This window comes from Varanus komodoensis, unplaced genomic scaffold (assembly GCF_004798865.1).
Source record: "Varanus komodoensis strain SLA01 unplaced genomic scaffold, ASM479886v1 scaffold16, whole genome shotgun sequence".
Taxonomy (NCBI): Eukaryota; Metazoa; Chordata; class Lepidosauria; order Squamata; family Varanidae; genus Varanus; species Varanus komodoensis.
This window is the reverse complement of record NW_025335468.1, coordinates 15,353,585-15,374,993: the sequence shown is the minus strand read 5'-3', so window position 1 is coordinate 15,374,993 and position 21,409 is coordinate 15,353,585. Positions and strand designations below refer to the sequence as shown.

Genomic DNA, 21,409 nt, shown 5'->3' with positions numbered 1-21,409 from the left:
CAAAATTGAAACAAGAAATCACCTGCTCATTCAATCATTGTCTAATGTTACATGAAAAAGAAAACAGCATTTTGGTGGGGGGGGAATTTTTGTTGAAGGAAAAAGATCCCCCCATCTAACTGAAGCGCAAAAGTAAGTGACAACAAAACCGTCTGCAACTTATAACTGTTGCAGAAGTTTAGTTTTCTGTAGGTAAGTGTCAGAGATTACTGCTTAGAATTTTTCTTGGTCAGAATTAGATGCATGCCTTTCACTTTAAACTAGAACCAATGTATATTAATTAACCTTTATTTAAGAATTCTAAATAAATTATAAATGAATTTGTATGTATAATCAGTGGGGAAGTCAAACAGAAACATGACCTCCTATTGTGAAAGCTATTTTTGGAGGGGGGTGGGGGGTGGTTAGGATGTTTTTAATACTTACATGCTGAGTTCCATCTTGGGAAATGAGTGCTACTTGCTGACCTAGTCCTGTCTGAGTCACTGTAGCAACCTGTGCAGAAACGACATCATCTCCTTCTACACCTGTTACATAAGTTATCTGGGAACCTTTGAGAACATCTTCACCTTGACCTATTTAATTAAGGAAACACTGGGGTTAGTTCATATAAAACCTATGTTGCGCGTAAGATGAAGAATCATGCATGGAAAATTTTTGTTGTGCATATTAAATAAAACAAGCATGTTAGCATTCACATCATGTTTGTACTTGTTATAATCTAAAAGAAAATGCAATTATTTTATTTTTGTTAAACATTAATCTTTTTCTTTCAGTATTGGGGCACAATTGTCATCAATGGCTTATTCAAATAATTAATCATTAACAAACACACTTTTCTTTCAAGGAGAAAAGAAAGTACACCCATTGTGTGACAAGTGATGAAACAGTGTAGTATCTAAAGAATTCTTCGATGCTAGCAAATGTAATCTTTTATCCTGACCTTTTTTTAAAAGTAGCCATTAGAATTTAAGAGTTTATTTTAAATGGCTTCAGCATATACCATACAGGGCCAAGGCCAAGAAAGCCCATTGTCCAAATACAATGAGCCTGAAAGCAAACCTTAAAGACAAAACCAGTTGTAAAACTAGAAAGCCAGCAATGGTGACTGGCAGTGGAGGGGAATTAATAGTTCTTAAATGGTGATAAGCAGCAGGGTACAGCAAGGACCTGGGCTTCCACAGGAGGCAGTTGAAGCCCCATCGGTGAAGGTGTTCAAGGATAGGCTGGACATGCACATTGTAGTCATGTCATGAGTGGAACCAATTGGAGCCTGGGGTCAGACTAGATGGCCCAGGAGGCCCCTTCGCTCTGTTTCTACATTTACTGGAGCCAGTGATTGTTATACTGTCATTTTGTTAACTCAAATTATCTAGTACTAGCATGAAGTATCTTTAGCAGTGCTACTAGCATTAGCTCACATGATGGGACTCCCTGGAATTTGTGTTAGCAGGGTGACACTGCATAATACTGCCCAATGCTATTTAATTTACTAATAAGTTATGTATAGTCAAAGAAGTATAATGAAGTAGCCAAAGGGCCAGTGTAGTATGGTAGTTAAAATGTTGGACTGACATGTGGGAGATCTGGGTTTTAGTCCTCAGCCACATACGTCACTGGGTGACTATGAACCAGTCACATACTCTCAGGTTAACTTACCTCACAGAGATGCTGTGAGGATAAAATTGGAAGGATGATTATGTAAGCTGTCTTGAGTTCCATGAAGGAAGAAAGCTGGGGTATACATATAATAAATGTATTTTCAAATGAAAATTCAGGGTGGTGAATAACCAAACAAGGTGGAGGAGATTCACTCTATACCATCTTTCTTTGTAGCCCCCAGCTCCATTTCCTATATTGTTCCCATGATCCTGCAGAACAGCCTTTTAATCAGCTTCAGGGGAATTAGCAAAAAATGACCCACCCTCTTCCAGCAGGAAAGTCCCATGGGAAGAAAATCAACTGTGAAGAACTCTAACAGGATACGCTAAAAATGGATAAATGAGCCACAAATGAATTTCAGTGCTAGTAATGTGAAGGAAAACAAAAAATCCTAACTTCACATAGTGACTTATAGGAGCTGAACTAGCAGTGACTTTCCATATGATGCTGATAGTTCAATGAAGGTATCAACTTGGTATAGAGGGCAGTTAAAAAGTTATTCCATAGCAGGAATATTAAGGAAGGGAGTGAAAATAAAGCTGCCAATGCTTTGGTGTGGCTACACTTGGAATGTTGCATATAATTCTAGCCATCCCAAACCCAAAAAAGTTGATATAAGCTAGTATAAACATAGAAAAAGCAAAGAAAAATGATACTCAGTGGGAACAACTTTTCTATGATGAAATCCTAAATTCTAAATGAAGATGTATAAAATTGTGTACATTATGGGGAAAAAATCCCCATCCCCTACCATACTAGAACTCAAAGTCAGATGATGAAATTGATTGACAATACAATAGCCAAGTATGGTACTCAGAGGAAGGATGCCTCTACATTCCTCCAAAGCAGGAGAAGACTGTTGCCTCTGTGCCGTCCAGGAATACCTGGGGTTTCCAGTTAGCCACTGTGGGAAAGAGGGCACTAGACATGATGGATCTTTCATGTGAGATAGCAGGAATCCCTTACATTCTTGCCTCCCCTAACCTATAAAAAATAGTGAAGGTTTTACATTTTCAATTCCTTTTCAACTTCTCTGTTCTATGATGTTCTACTTCACTCTGTCTACTCTAGGGTGCTAAAATAAAATAATCTTATTGGTGCTCCTGTGGATGGAAAGTGCTTATAGCCTACATACAGACATTTTGAATGAAGCTTGCTGGAAGGCTACACAGTCAGAATAACTGAAAAGAAACAAGATAATGTAAATACAATTCCTGCACTGAGCAAGAACTGCCCACATGAAACATTCACAACAGATTACCATATGCAAGTAGAAGAACACTAAAGCACTGACACTGCCTAGGCACAAAGAAAGTTTTTACATTCCTAGTTCCAGTACTTTAGCTCTCAGGTTAACATGGAATGAATTATTTGTAAGCTATAACAGATTAATCTGTTAGTATAAGAGAAAAACTGAATGGAGAATAATCACATTACCTGGAGGTGGTTCAAAAAATGCTTCCTGCTCCTCCTCTATTGGCTCTGTGTCATTGTGTGCTGTCCGCTTGTGCATTGCAAGTGTAGAAATCTGTTTGTATGTTTTCCCACAGTGATTACAGTTGTAAGGTTTGGAATGTGTATGTACAACATGGTGTTTATATAAACTGGAATATTCTGTAAACCGTTTATCACAGCCAGGGACTGTACATACATAAGGCTTTTCCCCTAGACAGAAAGATGCAAATAGTGAGGAAAACTGAACATTCCATTCTGGCAGCTATCCCACTACTGACATAGAAATGTGTTGACATACTTTTATCAGAATTATCCAGAGACTCTCTCACTGAATAGGAAATTTCTGAACCACAGTGCAGTTCAATTTAGTGAAATTTTAAAAACACCCTTTAAAACACCAAGAGAGCTTTGGCTACAAGGTGGTATAGACAGACAGACATACCACTTTTGTCTGTTGTATTCAGAGCTACACAACACAATATAAAATATGTAAGACCCTTTTTTGAGTAAAAGTTACTTCGCTCTGCACAACTTGAAATTTTTCTTATCACTGAGATTTGTATTAAAAATGCAAGCAGTCCAAGCAGTCCAAGCATGCTCTACTATACAGAAAATACAGGGAAAATAAAAAGTTTCTACATTCCTTGCACAATGCCTGCTATGTACAGGTAATGGTTTGGAAATTATCACTATTTATGGGTTGTATATGTTGTTACTCTCACTTAGGGCAGTATCCAAAGCGACAATAACCCTGCCAGTTCTCTTCTGTAAGCAGTGAATCTTGCATATTCTGTTGTTTGTTACACAAACAAGATATACTGCTTATGCAAGTGTGATATAATGGAAACCTCAAAATTAGTGGAAGCACCCATTTTTGGGTGGAAAGTTCTGCTGACCTGCCTCCTTCCAGAAATGTAAGCTGCCCTGGGACGTTTGTATAGGACGGGGTAAAACTTTGTAAATAAAAATAAAATAAACAAGCATTTTTACTCATTCACTGTTGCCAGAAGTGTCAAACCACCCTTGCTTAAGTTTCTCCTGCTTGCAGAAGAGAATCTGCAAGGCAGAGGAAAGGGCAGATTTAATCCTTTTTCGCAGTGCATAGGTTGGAGTGTAAGCAACCTGCTGGATACTACCCTAAAGTCTCATGGATTTCATTGGTCTACCTTTCTGTAAGTACTTGATCCAAATGTACCAAAGCCTACAACCAAAGAACTAGCAGTTCAGTATGACTAATTCAGCCTAATACCTCTTTGGCACCTTCCCTCTTTTTTCCAGTTTTATTTCTCCTTGCAAATTGATGGATTGATTGATTGGGGACATTTCTATCCCATCCTATACAAAAGTCAGGACGGTGATACAATAGAGTATGGTGGCAGCACACAAAAATAGAATATAAGTATCTATAAGTATTTAATATTGGTTTCACTGGATACTTTTAGATATAAGCATCTAATGCAACCAATATTAAAACCACACTTAATCCTTAAAATACAGGGAAAATAAAGGTTTTGGCCTGGCACAAAAATGAATAAAGTGTCGGCCAGGGACACATCTCTGAAGAGCAAGTTCCAGAGCTGTGGCACTACCGCAGAAAAGGTCCTTCTCTGGGTAGCCACTCTTCTGATCACCTTCAAAGAGGGCTCCCAAAGAAGGACCTCAGACAAAGACTTGAGGGGGCGCGCAGCTGCACACAGAAGGAAATGCTCCTACAGATTTATTCTTCTGCCCTCCAGTTTCCCCTAGACCAGCTCCTCTCTTCCAAGCTTTCTTTTCCAGATCTTGGCTTCCTCTAATCTTTTCCTAAGCAATAGCAATCAGCAACCTTCAGATTAGTTAGCCAAACGCAGCTTTGTAATGGCTCTGCCTCACTATGAGAGCCAAGCAGTTGTCATCAGAGTTTGGTTACAACCTCAAATGGCAATGTATTTTATTTCTATAACATCAGCTGGTCACACTTTTAAAGACTCATTCTATACTATATGGGATGTATGCACAAGTTAAAAATCTTTTCTTCCTCTAACAAAATAGAACACAAAATACCTGACCTGGCTCCAAAATCCCCACTTCACATCCCTGAAATCTGAGAAATATACAAATTCCTGAATTCAAAGCAAGTAAGAAAAAATGTGACTGACAGGTCGAATTCAGATGAAGAATTATGGGCTCATCATAACACTCTGATATAGTGAAAACTACATATTATCTTTTAAAAAGTGTTGGCCATTTTCTTTCTTTACTAAAAGAAAAGCAGTAATGGGGAGGCCCTGAGCTTGACTGCAACTGTGGCACCTTGGAAAGGAAAGCAGTGGTTTAGTTTGCAGGAAACATTTTTGAGAATTTTGTAGGAGAGATTTTCTGCAGGAAACTAGCATGCGGAAGAAAGGGTTAAATCCTCCTTTCTCTATTCCATGATCCTCAGTTTTTATCAGAGCTGCAAGTGGCTGCATTTTCTCAAAACAGAAAATGTCCAGTATGAAATGCTTATAAAATTGTTTGCTTAAGTCAATATGTCATTTGGCTATATGTGGGTCTTATTAGTTGTAGCAAAAAACAAAAACAAGAACAAACTTAAACAAGGATAGACTATGACTACAAAGTCATTCCAGATCCACAGTTCTCAACATTTTTTTCCCCTGCTGACCACCTAGAAATTGCTGGGATTCTTGGAATACCACTTAATAAGCCTTTTTATTGTTGTTCTACAAATCTACAAAGCATATGACTAACATTTTAATACATTTTTTTCAGCACTGACATGGCCCTAGACAAAGTTCTTATTAGCTGATATGATTATCCAACAGCCTTAATTTCCACTTTCAGGGGGGAAAACAACCAAGTACAGAGCCAATACAGTCAGTCCCAGTTGTTTTCCAGACTCTTTATGACTATCGTTTGAGAACCTCTATTTTAAACCTGTAAAGTAAAAGTTCAAGTATTTAAGATTTATATTTTATATTTCATCTTAATTTAGCAATATTCATAATAGTTCTTTGGCTCCAACACAAATAAAGGACATGAGAGTACATTCTTATTAAAAGCATTTCCCATTTCCACATAAAGATTTTAATTTCTTCTCAAATGCAATGAAGGAAGAGGGACTACAACAGACAATGATAAATAAATTACTGTGAAGCACAATGCAAATACCTGTATGTATTCTCACATGATTCTTGTAATTAGTTGCACTGGCAAATGCTCTCCCACATCCTGGCTCTGTACAATAATAGGGTCTTTCTCCTGTATGTGTCCTGATATGAACCTTTCTGATGTTGGAAGTTGTAAATGACCTACCACACCCCTCAAAGGGGCATTTAAAAGGTCTTTCACCTAGAAAACCAAAAATAAAGACAGGGAAATTAGTACACATTTTTAAAGCATTTGAGGACTCACATAATGCAATAAAATGTAAATTTTGGTTCTCAGAATTATATCCACTGGTACTGTTCAGCTGACAAAAGCAACTTCATCAGTGAAACTTGAGGGGCTATTCCCCTCTCTGGTAATAACCCCCATGCACCCTCAAAATCTGCTCCAGACCAAAATCCTCTGGAATACATTTTCAGGCAATGATGAAGGTTGCAGGGGGAGGGAAAAAAGGAAGAAATTCCTGTCATGCTAGCACCTACCTAACATGATGCTGGATTTAAGTTACAGGGCAGGGTACAATGCTAAACACTAGGAAGTAAATTTCCTTTAATTCAGTGAGACCGATTCTGACTCAACATACTTATAATGTGATCCTACATATATATTTACTTCAGCTGAAGATAACAGCTGTGATCCACTACTGGTACACAAGCTTTTTTATATCAATATATGCTTCAGCAATACACTTTCATGAATACCCTGTCTGCTCTTAAAACAACCCTACTTTGACTTGGGAAAGCTTAAATGTGGCTTGAAGGTTCTGAACCACGAACAGTGGAAGTAATAGTAAACTTTATGTACGTGCTGTTTTTCAGCATGTCTGTTCCACCTTCCCCCTGCTCTGTTGCCAAAATGCCCCACAGAGAGAGAGAGCGCGCGCGTGCGTGCGCGCAAGTAAGCAACAGCCATTAGAAATTACTGAGCAGAGATATTTATAAGTTATTCAATTTCTTAATTGTTCAGATTGCTTATGCATAAGACTTAATTCACAGAAACAACTAAAGAAACAACTCAAGAAAGAGCTAATTGTTTTAAAAATGTGGGCAGGGAGGAGATTTCAGGAACGAACATTGTCTATGTGTTGCGTAATGTACACAACATTTTTTAAGATGATGGCACTCCTATTATTTGTTTACTTCTTAAACTGAGAATCAGATGCTTTAAATACAGACTACAATCCAGAGAGCTAATTTGGTAAGAGCATGGGTTTGTGCAATACTCTTCTTTCCTCAATCAGCAGACCATTTCGTTCATCACATTTAAGTATCTCTAAAATGTCAACATGATTTGTCATGGAAGTATGCTTAAGAAAGAAAACTTATATTTTGCTCACTGTATGGTTTTCTGGATTGTGGCCATGGCAATTATTAATAAAGCTTAATTACGCTTTATAAATAGCACACTATGCAAACTCAAATTTCTCATATTAAATCTACCCATGCAGAGATTCTGAGAAAATGCATTTGTTCCCTATTTAAATTATACTCAACTATCTTAAATCTGGCTATACTGATGAACGTTAAAAACCCTATAATGAATGTTATTATTGATGGTGTACCCTCATGAATGTTTCTCATATGCTTTTGCTAAGAACTGTTGAGTCTGTATACTGTCATGCCACAGAGAGAAGCCTAAGAGGGATGGGTGAAAACAGGATTTTTAACGATGCAATGTATAACTGAGATATTTATTGAACACCCCACTACTATTAGACAAAACTGTATATTAAAAACCTTAAAAAAATGGCTCAGAAAGGCAGCTTCTTAGTGGAATCAGAATAGTAGAGTTGGAAGGGGCCAAGAGTGCCATCAGCTCCAACTTCCTGTTGTTGCAAGTCACCAATTTACACCATCCCACTCAGATGACTGTCTAGGTTATTTTTAAATTATTTTTGATGCCTCTAATGTGGGAGAGCCCACAAGCTCTTTAGGCAGCTGGTTCCACTTAGTATTTTTCTGACAGCAAGGAAACTTTCCCTGGTATCTAGCCTGAACCTGGGTTGTCACAACTTGATTATTCCTTGTCCTACACTCTGGGATGCGCAAGAAGATTATTCCTTCCTCCATGTGACAGCCTTTGAGGTACTTATAAGGGGATATCATGTCCCTGCTCAGTCTTTTCTTCTCAAGGCTGAACATGTCCAGTTCTCTCAGTCTCTCCTTGTAGGGCAGTGTTTCCAATCCCTGGATCATTTTTGTTGCCCTCCTTTGGACCCTTTCTAATTTTTCTTTCATAAATCTTAGTTCTTAGAACTGGATACAATATTCCACATGGGGTCTGACTAGTGAGGAGTATAGGGGAACTACTACTTCTCATGATTTGGAAGTAACACCCAAAATAGCAATAGAGGAGACTGCAAATCATTCCTTAGTAAAGTTTGTCAGTTTTCTGCCAAAAAGATGCATGGTTCCTTAAGCGTATGTACTGTAGTGTTCTGTTGTCATAGTTTCCATAACCCTTATTGCTATGTATCATATTACAGGCAGAAACAATTGAACTGCATTTAATCCACATAGCAACTGCCTTTCCTTAAAGTTAGTGTTTGGTTTAAATGTAAGGAATGTCACAGAACCTGTTTGTAAATCTTGCCCTTGATAGTCAAGTTTTTTTTTCAAAGAGCAAATAGCTAGGATATGATTCCTTTGGAAATCAGGAACTGGCATAGCTAGAGGAAAACAAATTCAGACGGAAGCATACTTGGCTTTTTCATTATGAGAATCTCTTCCCGAGCTTCTAAGAATATTCCACTATAATTTTTAAATCAGGACACTTCATTATAAGCTAAATTTATACAAATCAGGGGTAGGGAACCTGAGGCCTTTCAGATGTTGATGGACTTAAATATCTAGAAGGCCACAGGTCTTCCAGTCTTAAAATAAAGTGTATGTGTTTGTGTAGGAGACTCAAAGCAAAACATCAAAAAAGCAGGGTGTATCTGGGGAAGAATACAGAAATCTATACACTTTCTGTTGCTTCCTGATTAAAACACCCTCCCCACCTGTTTTCACTAAGGGGCTCTAAGAATGAAAGAAGCCAATCTAAAATAAAGAGAGCTAGGAAATTAGGTTGTAAGCAAAAAGCAACAGATGGCAAAACGTTCCCATTCCAATAGCACCTGACAATTTAACTGGAGCTGGACTAGGGGAGGGAGGAGGCCTCATTCTCCAGAAATCAGATATAGGAGACAGCTTCCCAGCTTTAGAAGCAAGGCCCTTCTCAGACTAGCTGGCCTCCTTCCCTCTCGAAAGGAGTGAGCATAAGTATACATGATTTTTCTATCAGTATTATCAAATTATGAAGTTTTGAGATACAAGAATAAGGGACAGTTTACAATATGTTTTACAGTATATATAAAACATTCGATTGGTACATCTTAAACATATAACACATGAACACAATAATCATGATTGCACATAGCTGTGTTATACATTTATACTGAGTAGAAAAATGGAAATGATGTCTGTTTGTAATGAATGTACAACTGCTGCCACATGTATGAATGGTCAACCCTTGGCATACCTCTAGGTAGGGCTGGAAAAACTGCCTCAAGCCCTGGAGAACTACTGCTAGTCAGTGGGCACAATACTGGGCCACATGAACCAACGGTCTAGTACTGGTTCAGCGTAAAGAAACTTCCTAAGGTAAAAGCGTTACTTTTTTAAAGGTAATGACTCAGCATTTGTGAAAAGCTAAAAAAAATCCATGAGAGTACAAATGACAACATCCCATATCACTATATCTGCATTGTTCCTCCACTAATGGATAGAGAGGTGAATTTCTGTCAGTAATTTTGAGTCTGCTGTATCCAGCTAGCTATTCCACACTGCCCACCTTTGTTTGAGATTCACTCAGTGGATGAACTAATGGTTGAAAGCCATGTATAAAGCTGCTGCCAAACTCTGCATGGTGGAGTAGAAATATCATGGAAAAACAGAGAAGGTCGGGAGTGCATGAAGAAAACTGAATGAAGAAAAGGAGAGAAACTGGAAGCTTGGGTGCACAAAACTTGCGGAAATGGACAGAAAAAAAGGGGATAAAATGGGGTAAAGAAACTTTTAGGCTGCAAAACAGAAAAAGAGGTGGTAACTTCTTGGTGGGTGTACAGAAAGAGATGAGAATATGAGGGAAAGGGGTGAGCACATGCACCACTGACCAAACATGACAGGGAAAAGGATGGGATATTAAAAGACAAAACCTTTCTTGTGGAGAACAGAGTGATAAGGAATAATAGCCTTGTTTGCACATAGTAACTGTGTGTTGTTTAAATCATGCTTAATGAGTGCTGCACAGGAGTGAGCAAGCATGCATGCTAACTAATGTCTCCTTCCAGTTTCTGCTTTTGTTCAGATTTAGTAAATAGCAGAGGGATGCCACCTTCCTGCGTTAAGCTCTGTGACGTCCAAGCCTAGCACTTTAGATTGTTGAGGAAGAAACAACCCACAATTTTAACTAATTCCAAACCATTGGTTAAAACTCAGTGATAATGAAGGTGGCAAATGAAATAGGACCCTACTCTGGGTGATCTCCAACTGAAGTTCCCTCTCCCAGAGAAAAGTGTCTGGTACCAAGTTTTAAGTACCTGCTTAAACTTATTTTCTCTGTGTTTCTAATAAAGAGTGATAATTATGGTTATTAATGATACTGAATTGTATTACTTTGTGACTGTTATTTTATTTTAGTATTTTGCTGCTTTCTGTTCTGCTGTTTGACTCTGAATTGGGTTTTTTGTATTTTATGAAATTTTATTGTTAGCACTAAAAGAAATAATAGTATTTTTGCTTAAAACTTTATGAAAAATAGTTAAGGTGTTAGTGACATACTTAGAATTTGCACTTTCAATATGTTATTACATGAAGAGAAGACAGTGCATCCCTATACGTGTCTGCTCAAACACAAGCTACATAAATTTAATGGAATTTGTCCCAGTTAAGGATTACAGCCTACAGCTTTGAAACAGATTGACAGAACATGTAGGACCTTAAGGGAGAGCATGCTTACCATGTAATGATGATCAAGTCAAGCTGTGACCACAAAGATCTCATTAAAAATCATTATTCTGTACAAATGATTACTACAATATACAGATTCATAGCCAGTAACTGCACTAATATGCCATGTACCCGTGTGCGTTCTGATGTGTTTCTGTAGGTCCCCTGAAGTCTTGAAGGACTTTGTGCAGTTCTCTTCTGAACACCGATATGGCTTCTCTCCAGTGTGGGTTCGGACATGGCTTTTTAGCCCATAACCTTGTAAAAGATTGGATGGACACAGTATTTAAGTTCAGCAGTATATGAACATTTATAAACAACCTGTCACAAAATGTAAACATTCTTTATTTTATCTGTATTTAATTTTCTATGAATCTCAATATTTTCTGTGTTTCTCCCACAGCAGCAAACTCAAAGACTTGTGTTTGCAATGTACAAATTGTCCTTTTCCTTTCTTCTTGTCTTATCAAACAGGGAAATACTGGCAATAATTATAATGACCTACAAAGCCCTAAACGGCTTGGGTCCTGGCTACCTGAACGAGCGCTTACGTCCGTATATGCCCGACCGCCCTTTGAGATCTGCGGGAGAGTCCCTTCTCCGGGAACCCTCCATGAAAGAAATTAGAAGAGTAAGTACCCGGAGGAGGGCTTTCTCTGCGGTGGCGCCCAACCTATGGAATTCACTCCCCAAAGAGGTCTGCCTGGCACCGTCGTTACTGGTTTTTCGGCGCCAGGTAAAGACCTTTTTATTTAAACATCATTTCAATTGTTAAAACATATGATCTGGCCTGGGCAACTTCTTCTTCCTTCTCTTTCTCCTCCTATATTTTTATTTTATACTGATAATTTTAATTTTGTATTTGTAAATCAATGTATTTTTTGTATTTTTATATTTAATGGTAATTTATTATGTACTATTGTATTTCAATGTATTTTATCATGTTGTAAGCCGCCCCGAGGTTTCGGCAAGGGGCGGCATAGAAATGTTATAATAATAATAATAATTATTATTATTATTATTATTTTCTTGAGTTTGGTAGAAGTGTCTGAAAATACAAGTTTATTTTAGATAGTCACTACCTTCCTTTTCTTATGTATTATGCTAGCAAATGAACTCAGCATTGCACAGGTTAGTACAATTCTTCATTTAACATAACAAAGCCTTCCAACAAAGTTTCACCAATGTTTGAGTAGGACATATTGTGTCAGTCTGTACAAATTCAGTATGTCCACCAGCACCCATAGCCAAGGCTCCTGTCTCGGTATACTCCCACAGATTCTGGAGGAAAGATTCTGTCTACTCCATTCCCCAGAGGAGGCACGCTGCCCCACAACAGCAGTAGAAGCAGCTGTATAACTGTCCTTCAGCCTACAAATCTCCCCTGGCTGTAAAATGTGATAATGACAAAGCTATGTGCTGTTTAGGTACTAGAGATCCCAAGCACATAGGCATGTTTAAATTCAATAAAATTTAATTCAATTAGATTAATACATTTTTTTAAATAGGTAACACCATGATGCATACTCCAAGGACACTTTAATATGCGTAATATGCGTTTCAGGTGTTTAGGTTTCTTTGCCTTGGTATTAAGCATTAGCTGATAGACAAACTTCATCTTCTATCATTACAGAAGATTTATATCCTGCCTTCTCTCTAAGGGGTTATAGATCAGCCAGGTTTTGGGGCAGCACAGCTACTTCATACATGTTTTGTTTACTTGAATGTACATCTATATGTAAGAAAAAATGTGTATCTATCACATGCAAAGTGTGTACATTCCTTAAAACATACATTTATGTAAACTTCACACACAAATATTTACACTATAGCACATAACTTTTCTAGCCTTGAGGACTATGCTGGGCTTAATTTAAACTCCTTCTTTAAACCATGTATATATTGTTTAATATATCCTTACTCTCTCAACGGTAAACCCTCTTCAGTAGTTTGTTGTTTATGTAACGAACTTGTTAAGGGGATTCTAACACTACACTGGTTATACCTGCACTGTAGACTGTGTGAATGTTGACCATGACATTATGGCCAATGCACAGAGCAATCAGTCTGAAGGGTGTCTCTTATCCCTGTGGAAGGATGTATACATGTGTGATTGCCTTTCAGGCTACCATCAACGGCCATGGTCAGTTAATATGCTAGCATCTAGGAAATTGGGTTAGTCAACACATTTTCAGAGACAAGTCTGTTACCAAACACCTGAAGAGGGCTATGAATGTTGAATAAAATATCATGTGCAAAACAGCCCTTATATTGTGTTTCTTCTGACTATTCTTTTAGCTGATATTTGGCAAGCAGATGGATGGAAAAACCATGGTTTAAGGCAGAAGCAAGAAATCTATTTTTGCCTCAGACAGAAACTGGCTTCAGGCAAGCTTGTTCTCCAGGACACTCCATTGCTATTATGCAGCCATCAGTGTGATTGCCCAGAGTCCATTCTCACACTCATATGTATTCTCATCCTCTATCACTCACTCACACACCGCACAGTTCCCCCTGCCAAAAATCCCCTTCCCTGCTTCATTGGTACCAATGGAAGCATTTAAAAAGCCTAACAGCAACCTAACTAGGTTTTTCAAGGGGAGGTCACAGCATTTTAAAGGTGGGAACTAGCCCCTCCCTCCTCAGTAGCAATTTCTCACTGTACTACAATTAAGGCTGGAATCAATGAAAGCTTTTAAAAGCCAAAGTGCAGTGGGTGGGGCAGGGCGGGAGCAGATAAATATCTCATCTCCAGTGACCTGCTGGATTGGATAAGAGATTTAGGTTTGGGAGGAGGTAGGGTGGAACCTGGGAGAGAAGCTGATCAGCCAGATAGGGTTGTCCTGTGGTTCATATCCAGTCTAGGGGCCAGAGGTTCCTCATCCCTGGTTTAAAGACTCAAAAAAGCAGGATAGAAGGGGAACAAAAAAAGGTCATGGTAAAAAGAGTTAAACCATTGCTCTAGAGAAATAACAGTGCTTTTTCTAAGGATTTTCTATCCTCTCATTCAGTACTAGTCTTGAGACTTCAAAAATGGCAATCTTTTACTAGTAAGAGGCCAAATGATCTGAAGGCTCAAGGTGGTCCCAAGTATAATTTACCATACTGCTGACTAGGTTTAATGGATTTATAGCTGGAAAGGCTCATGAACTATTTTTCTGTTCTGTTCCTGTTTGAAGGCTTTTAATTTTGATCATATCATCATCCTTCCTTGCTTAATATAGTTCCATGACTCAAATCACTACTTAAGCACAAACACAAAATATATCTAAAAGCCAAAACAAGGGTCTTTTCTTCCTAAATTTTATTTATTTATTTATTTATTTAAAACATTTGTATGCCACCCAATTGTGGCACAGCACCTCTGGGCAGCTCACAGTCAAAAGATAAAACACAGTTTAAAAAAACTAATTACACTGGCACCTCAGTTCACGAATGCCTCAGTTCACAACCAAATCGGTTCATGACCAAAAATTTTGGAAAAGATTTGCCTCCGTTCGCAAACTCTGCATCAGGTGACGACCACGATCGCGGCCATGTTCCCGCACAAACATGATCGCGATTGCGCCCATCTTTCCTGCTCGCAGACAGACCTGTGGTCACTTGCTGTGAAGCTTTTTTTGTGCTTTTTAGCACTTATAGTACTGTAAAGTATTATTCAATAATAATGAATAATTGCTTCAAAAAAGTGCAGAGCAAGCATGGTGGTAAAAAGAACGTGCAGGGAGGTAATGAAGGTGACCAGAACGTGCAGATTTTTTGCCAAAATTGACCCTGAAGCTAAGAGACAAAGAAGAGAGAAAACCCCTGAAGGAGATCTCCCCAAAGTCCTTATGGAGGGGGACTTTCCCTCCAAACAATAACCTCCCCTCCACCTAGGTTAGTGTTCTCTACTGTACTGTACTTTGTTGTTCTTTGTTACTTTGTTTCAAATTTTTGTGATAAAAAAATATTTACAGAAGGATTAACCTTACATTGAACCTTATGGGCAAATTTGACTTGGTTCGCGACCAAAATCAGTTCGCGACCACGTTCGTAGGCGTCACAACGGATTAACCTTATTTACATTGAACCTTATGGGAGAATTTGACTTGGTTTGCGACCAATTTGGGTTGCAATCAGAATTGTGGAATGAATTAAGTTCGTAAACCAAGGTACCACTGTACAACACATTAAAAATACAATATTAATAAAATATGGATAAAATACAAATCAGAAGGTTGAGTGATATTAACTATTAACATATTTTTTTAAAGGAAGGTCTCTCTCTCTCACATATATAATTTTTTTTGAGTAAAATTCGGCAATAAGAAAGCCATTTACAAATTTTCACCAAAATGATACACTAAGGAATCCTATGGCTTTACCTGTTGCAAATGCTTTCCCACATCCTGGATGGTCACACTGATATGGTCGATCTCCTGTGTGAGACCTTTCATGTACCTGTTGAAAGATGCCAACTATTTATGAAGAAATATAGATAAGAAGATAAATATGAATATAGTACTTCTAGCATCCTGGTAGCTGAAACAAGCCCATAAAGCAAGAAAATGTCTTCCTCTGAAGAGCTAGAACAAATTAATAATTGATCAGACTATTCAGTAAAGACACTATTGAGGCATGTCTTTGTTTCTTCATTTTCAAGAGATTGTTATACTGAAATGTTCACATTAGGCCTAATGTCCAATAAGGTGTGTAAATTAACAGTCAATGGAGAAAAATGTTTTGTTGACAGACTCTGAAAATATTTAACATTTTTCCTTTCGAACTATGGGTTCAGCTTCAGTAACAGTTAGGCATATGGGAACTGACATGAGTCTCAGTCAGGAATACAGATATTAATGTATCTTTTCTTTTCTTTTATAACTTTTCTTTTATAACTTCTTTTATATCGTTTATATTTTTTTCATTTATTTTATATTATTAATTTTAATTTTATATTGTTATTTTTGTATTGTATTGTATTTTATTGTGTTGTAAGCGCCCCGAGGCTTCGGCAAGGGGCGGCATAGAAATGTTCTAATAATAATAATAATAATAATAATAATGATGATGACCAATGTTTCTCCTGTTCCTACACTTTGTCATCAGTGCCAAGAACAATTAGAAATTGAAGAATTGGTCTCCTTAATATGCCAGAGGTGTAAGAATCCTTGTATAAAATGCACACATTAACATTGCCATCTGTCCAGTCACATAAATCTTTCTGACCAATATGTTATTGCAAAGAAGTAGAAGACTTGGATACTCTTTCATGAATTACCTTGAGATGATGAGCAGTGGTATACAGTTTTCCACAGCCATCATAGTCACACCGAAAAGCCTTATCTCCACTTGCCTGTGACTTAGTTGTCACTCTTGTGCTATGGCTTTGCAAAACAATCTAAGAAGAAAGAAATGACAACATGAATATATGAAACATCAAGTTCCAGAAGACCAATTCCATTAGTCAAAATAATGCATACAGTAAAATGGTATAAAAGATCGCATGTTTTCTGTAGCATCTGGATCTCTTATTTTTCTAGTGAAACCTTAACTGATAAATTATTTTTAAAAGTTTTAAAAGTGTTTGTACAGGTATGATCCCAAAGGTACGCATTTAAGACAATATGTTGGTGGGATTTGGGAACAAATATAATAAATTTGTAACAAATTTGTACTAGGTAAACTATGTTTACCTAGTAAACACAAAGAAGTGATCTGCATTTAGCCAAACTAAGTTGAGAAAACAAGCCACACTCAAGTGATCAAGATGGTTGAGTGTGGATTGTCACTGAATGAGTTGCTCTGGAAATGTGGGTCATTGTCTTTTCTGAACTCAGTTTTGCTAGCAAACCATAGTTTATTCACCATAATTCACAACCCAACTAAACATGGGTTCTCTTCAGGGGTTCTTTAAGTAATGCACACTCTACCCATACTCAGTTTCTGAGTGTGAGTTATTGTGTTGCCTGAACCAATCAATGAGTTCTTCATTTATTTACATCATTCTCTCAAGAGCAGTTGGAAGGCACATAATAAGCCTGAGGCAATGTGTGGGCATTTGGAAAAATCAGGGCTGAAGAGTGGTGATGGTGGTGATGACTGGCTACCAGTGCTTTACTTTCCAAATTAGGAACTGTTAGGGTTCCAGCTTGCCTGCAGCTCAGAGATCTTCCCAATGCCAGACAGGCAGGTGTGCATATGTGTCTATGTGGTTACTGCATAGTGAGGAAATGGCTCTCTCCATTTGGCCATGGATATTCTTGCAGCCTGCTTCCACTCTTGGCAATGAGAACAAGGATTATCCTTGGCTAAGATATTTAGGTCCTTTTGACCTTCTTGCTCTGTAGAGGGTGGTAGCAGGACTTAAGAGTGTTTGGGTATTATGCCCCCTTAGAAACTGAATGCAGTAATTTTTCTTTTCTTTTTTTGGAGAGATTTTGCCCTTTAAGCTTGCCTGAATATTTTGTCAGAACATTTTGTCCTCTTCCGTGGTTATTCCTAATAGGGAGCGCCAAAAAGGGGGGGGGGGGGCTGGTTGGTGCTGTTGGTAAGTGAAACACATACTAAGCATGCTCAAAGTTTCTTGTTCCATTACAAAGGCATATAACAGCAAGGTGGGCTGAAATTAATTACAAAAGTATATCCTAAGGTGAAGGGTACTGGGGTGGGTTCTTAAATTCTTAGCCTCATTCTTTTATGGCCTATTCTACTCCAGCAAATGCCCCATAGCAAATGCAGGCAATCCAAAAATAATATACATTTCATTCAGATTTTGAACCTACTGCTCTTATTTGCTGCTGCTACCACCATTAAGGGGGGAAAGATACAAAAAGGAAATGAGGGAGAGAAAGTTATTGATAAGTGATAACGAGAATGAACTCAATCCATAAGGCATGGGTCCTCAAACTACGGCCAGCAAGCAGGATCCAGCCCACCTCAGAGGTTTTGGACTCGCTGCACATGGGTGTGGGCGTGCGACAAGGCAGCAGCTTGCTCACACGGATATTGTTTTGAACTCGCCCAGAGAAAATGATCTCTGCGCAAGCAAGCCCCTGCCTCATCCCGTGCACCCCCCCACCCCTACCCCCTCGCCGGCTGGCGCTTCCCGCCAGCACCGCCTTGGTCGCTCACACCCTCCACTGGCACCTTTCAACTGGCCCCCTGTTGAAAAAGTTTGAGGACCATTCCATAAGAGATCAAGTGGTCCAGGACAGATGCAATCTCACAGCCTCTCCTCTTCTCTCCCTGGATGGATAATTGTGTAAGATAATGTTTGCTGGAGCCAGGGGTCAGACTAGATGGCCTGGAAGGCTCCTTCTGACTTGCTCTATGCTATTCTGCTGTAAGAAAAGAGGCTAGTTTTAAATGAAACTGGTTTTAAATGAAAACTGAAATTTCAGCCCTCCTCATCTGCAAAGAGCTTAGGTGACTGATTTTGGCCCCGTAAGTGGCATTCTTCACAGTGGAAGGGAAGGAGGCTGAGGTATTGCCAGGTTGTGTTATAATTTAGCAGCACCAGGGTGAATTTGAGCACAGATCTGTAGCTACAAAGGATTCTTCATAGTTGGCAACTGGGGGAAAATTAAGACACATTTGCAGACTTTCTAGTTTCAACCCAAAATAGGCATCAACATTAAATTGATATCACAGCAGTTAAGTAATGTCACACTTGAAGACAAAAGTCTTAAACTTTTTATATATAAACAATCCCAGTTATGAATGCCCAAGTAAGAACAACTTGTATTTACAAACTGCCATAAAGCCTATTAATTAAAAATTAATTTAAAAACTGAGTTAAAGGTCTATTGCAGGAAACTGTCATCACCACAGAGGAAGCAGGAGAGAAGTAAGGCCTCCAAATCATCACCATAGAGAGAGGAAGCAAAACGGTAGAAAAGGAAGCCTCCAAAACATGCCTTCCTGCCCCACTCATAGAGAGGAAAATCTCCCTGGCATTTACGTGCTGCAAAGTGGAGACACTGGTGAGTTTAGTGGGTGAGGGGCCCTAGAGGTATTTGTGGTTTTTCACTTTCACAGGGATCCTGCACCCCTAAACCATGTAATTGTGGAAGGCCAACTATTCATGTTGAAGGGGCACAGAACACTGAGTTTTGGTGAGGTAGTGTATCCTGGAAAAAACCAAAGGTCCAGTGTTAATCCTGCTTAGAGCAAACCCACAGAAATGAATGGGCCTTAGCTAATATTAACATCAATCCCATTAATGGCAGCAGGTCTATTTTAAGTACACTAATACTGGATTCAAGCCAACGGCTGTCTAGAATCCTAAACTTTAACACTGCAAGTCAGAGGCTCTCACTTCTGCTGTTAATAATTCAGATTTTTACCTTATATTTTGGACTGCTAGATTTTAGTTTATAGATGGCAAGCTTTTTTGTTTGCTTTTTGCTTTTCTGTTTTGTATTTCACATGCTGTGAAGCCTCTCCAAATGCCTGAAGGCAGAAAATAGCTTGACCAGGAAATGTCTCTCTGCCATGTTAAGACCTTTGCAGAGCAATCTTATGTGGATTCTTTGGTCCATTACACACAATGTGATTTCCTTAAAAGTAAGGATGCAAACTGAATTGTTAAACAGATCATAAATCTGAAAAATGCATAATACTAAAAAAGCTTTTCTGTAAAATTCAAATATTACTTATTATAATGGTAACATAGTCAAATGTACAAAACTGAAAGCAGCTTATTTATTTGGCAAGTGTTTTCTATGATCTTGCCAAGAGCATCTGGCCATTTTCAGTCCAAAAAGGAATTGTACCATCTGATATGTATTTATGAAGTATTTCTCTTTTGTTCTAAAAATACTACTGATGTTGGAGTTTAGAAAAATCCTTTGCAATTTTTTGTGGTGTGAAATCCTGTCTTAAACAGCTGGAATGACTACTAAGCAGTCTGACATCTGCTTTATTTGTGCATTAGTTAAACGAAAGGTTTACTAAACACACAGTTTTATTAAAATAAATAAAATAGAGATGCAACAAAGTTATTTAAACTTGCAAAACATATTCTTATCAAATAAGTTATTGCATGAAGACCACTTCCCAAATCTATAGTGAATGGGTTTAAACCTTTGGTGATTTTTTGACATGAAAACACTTCACAGGTGTACAGAGGAGCTATTCCTACCACATCAGCATACCAGCATCCAACTTGGTCAGTTCTGATTTTTTTGTCTGGATCCTCTTTCCAAAATGGATGGTATTAGGTTCTCAACATATTAAAATTTGTAAGTCTTCCCAATTTTATGGCTGTTATTTAGCGTCAATTAAATTCTGATCAATTTCCACTTGCTAAATATACTTTATTTAGAGAGCAAGTGTGGTATAGTGGTTAAGAGTGTGGGACTAGGAACTCAGGCAACCTGGAATCTAGTTCCCACTCAGCTATGGAGCCAGCTTTGGGCCAGTCACAGACTCTCAGCACAACCTACATCACTGGCTGGTTGTTGTGGGGTACGACTGAGAGCAGCAGGAGAATGGAGTAAGTTGCACTGAGTTCATAAGAAAAAGTCTGGATATAAATCTAATAAATAAAATGCTTTATGGTGAAATCCAGACTCAATTTTTTGAGGTAGATTTAAAAATATTTTTGCAGTAGATTTAGATAGAGAATAGGTGAAACAGATTATCTAGATCCATTTCAATTGGACTTTAGGCCAGGAGTTGGGATGGAGACTACCTTGGTTGCCCTGTGGGATGACTTTTGCTGGGAGAGGGACTGGAGAGTACAGCCCTGTTGCTTCTCCTAGACATCTCAGAGGCTTTTGACACCATTGACCATTGTGTCCTTCTGGACAGGTTGGCTGGGTTGGGATGTGGGAGTGCTGCATTGTGGTGGTTCCATCCCTACCTGGCCAACAGTGTTCAGAAGGTGGTGTTGAAGGGCAGTTGCTCTGCCCCATGGCAATTTGTGCTGTGGTGTTCCTCAGGGCTCTATACTGTCCCCCATGCTGTTCAATATCTACATGAATCTGCTTGGACGGGTCATTCGGAGGTGGGGGCTGAGGTGTCATCTGTATGCTGATGACACCCAGCTCTACATCTCGTTTTTATCTAACCCAGGTGAGGTGGTCTCTGTCCTGAATCACTGACTGAGCTTGATAATGGACTGGATGAAGGCCAATAAACTGAAGCTCAGTCCAGATAAGATGGAG

The 21,409-nt window shown here is 38.5% G+C and overlaps 1 protein-coding gene across 1 annotated transcript in view; it reads right to left on the bottom strand.

Annotated features, from left to right (window-relative positions):
• ZNF143 (zinc finger protein 143) overlaps window positions 1-21,409 on the bottom strand; it is a 42,410-nt gene that overhangs the window by 4,470 nt on the left and 16,531 nt on the right. The window contains exons 8-15 of the mRNA XM_044425564.1: window positions 20,935-20,955; window positions 20,407-20,429; window positions 16,519-16,638; window positions 15,623-15,698; window positions 11,388-11,513; window positions 6,268-6,447; window positions 3,100-3,327; window positions 427-575 (exon numbers count right to left, since the gene is read on the bottom strand). Coding sequence (XP_044281499.1) covers window positions 427-575; window positions 3,100-3,327; window positions 6,268-6,447; window positions 11,388-11,513; window positions 15,623-15,698; window positions 16,519-16,638; window positions 20,407-20,429; window positions 20,935-20,955 — 923 coding nt within the window. The remainder of the gene's footprint in view (window positions 1-426; window positions 576-3,099; window positions 3,328-6,267; window positions 6,448-11,387; window positions 11,514-15,622; window positions 15,699-16,518; window positions 16,639-20,406; window positions 20,430-20,934; window positions 20,956-21,409) is intronic.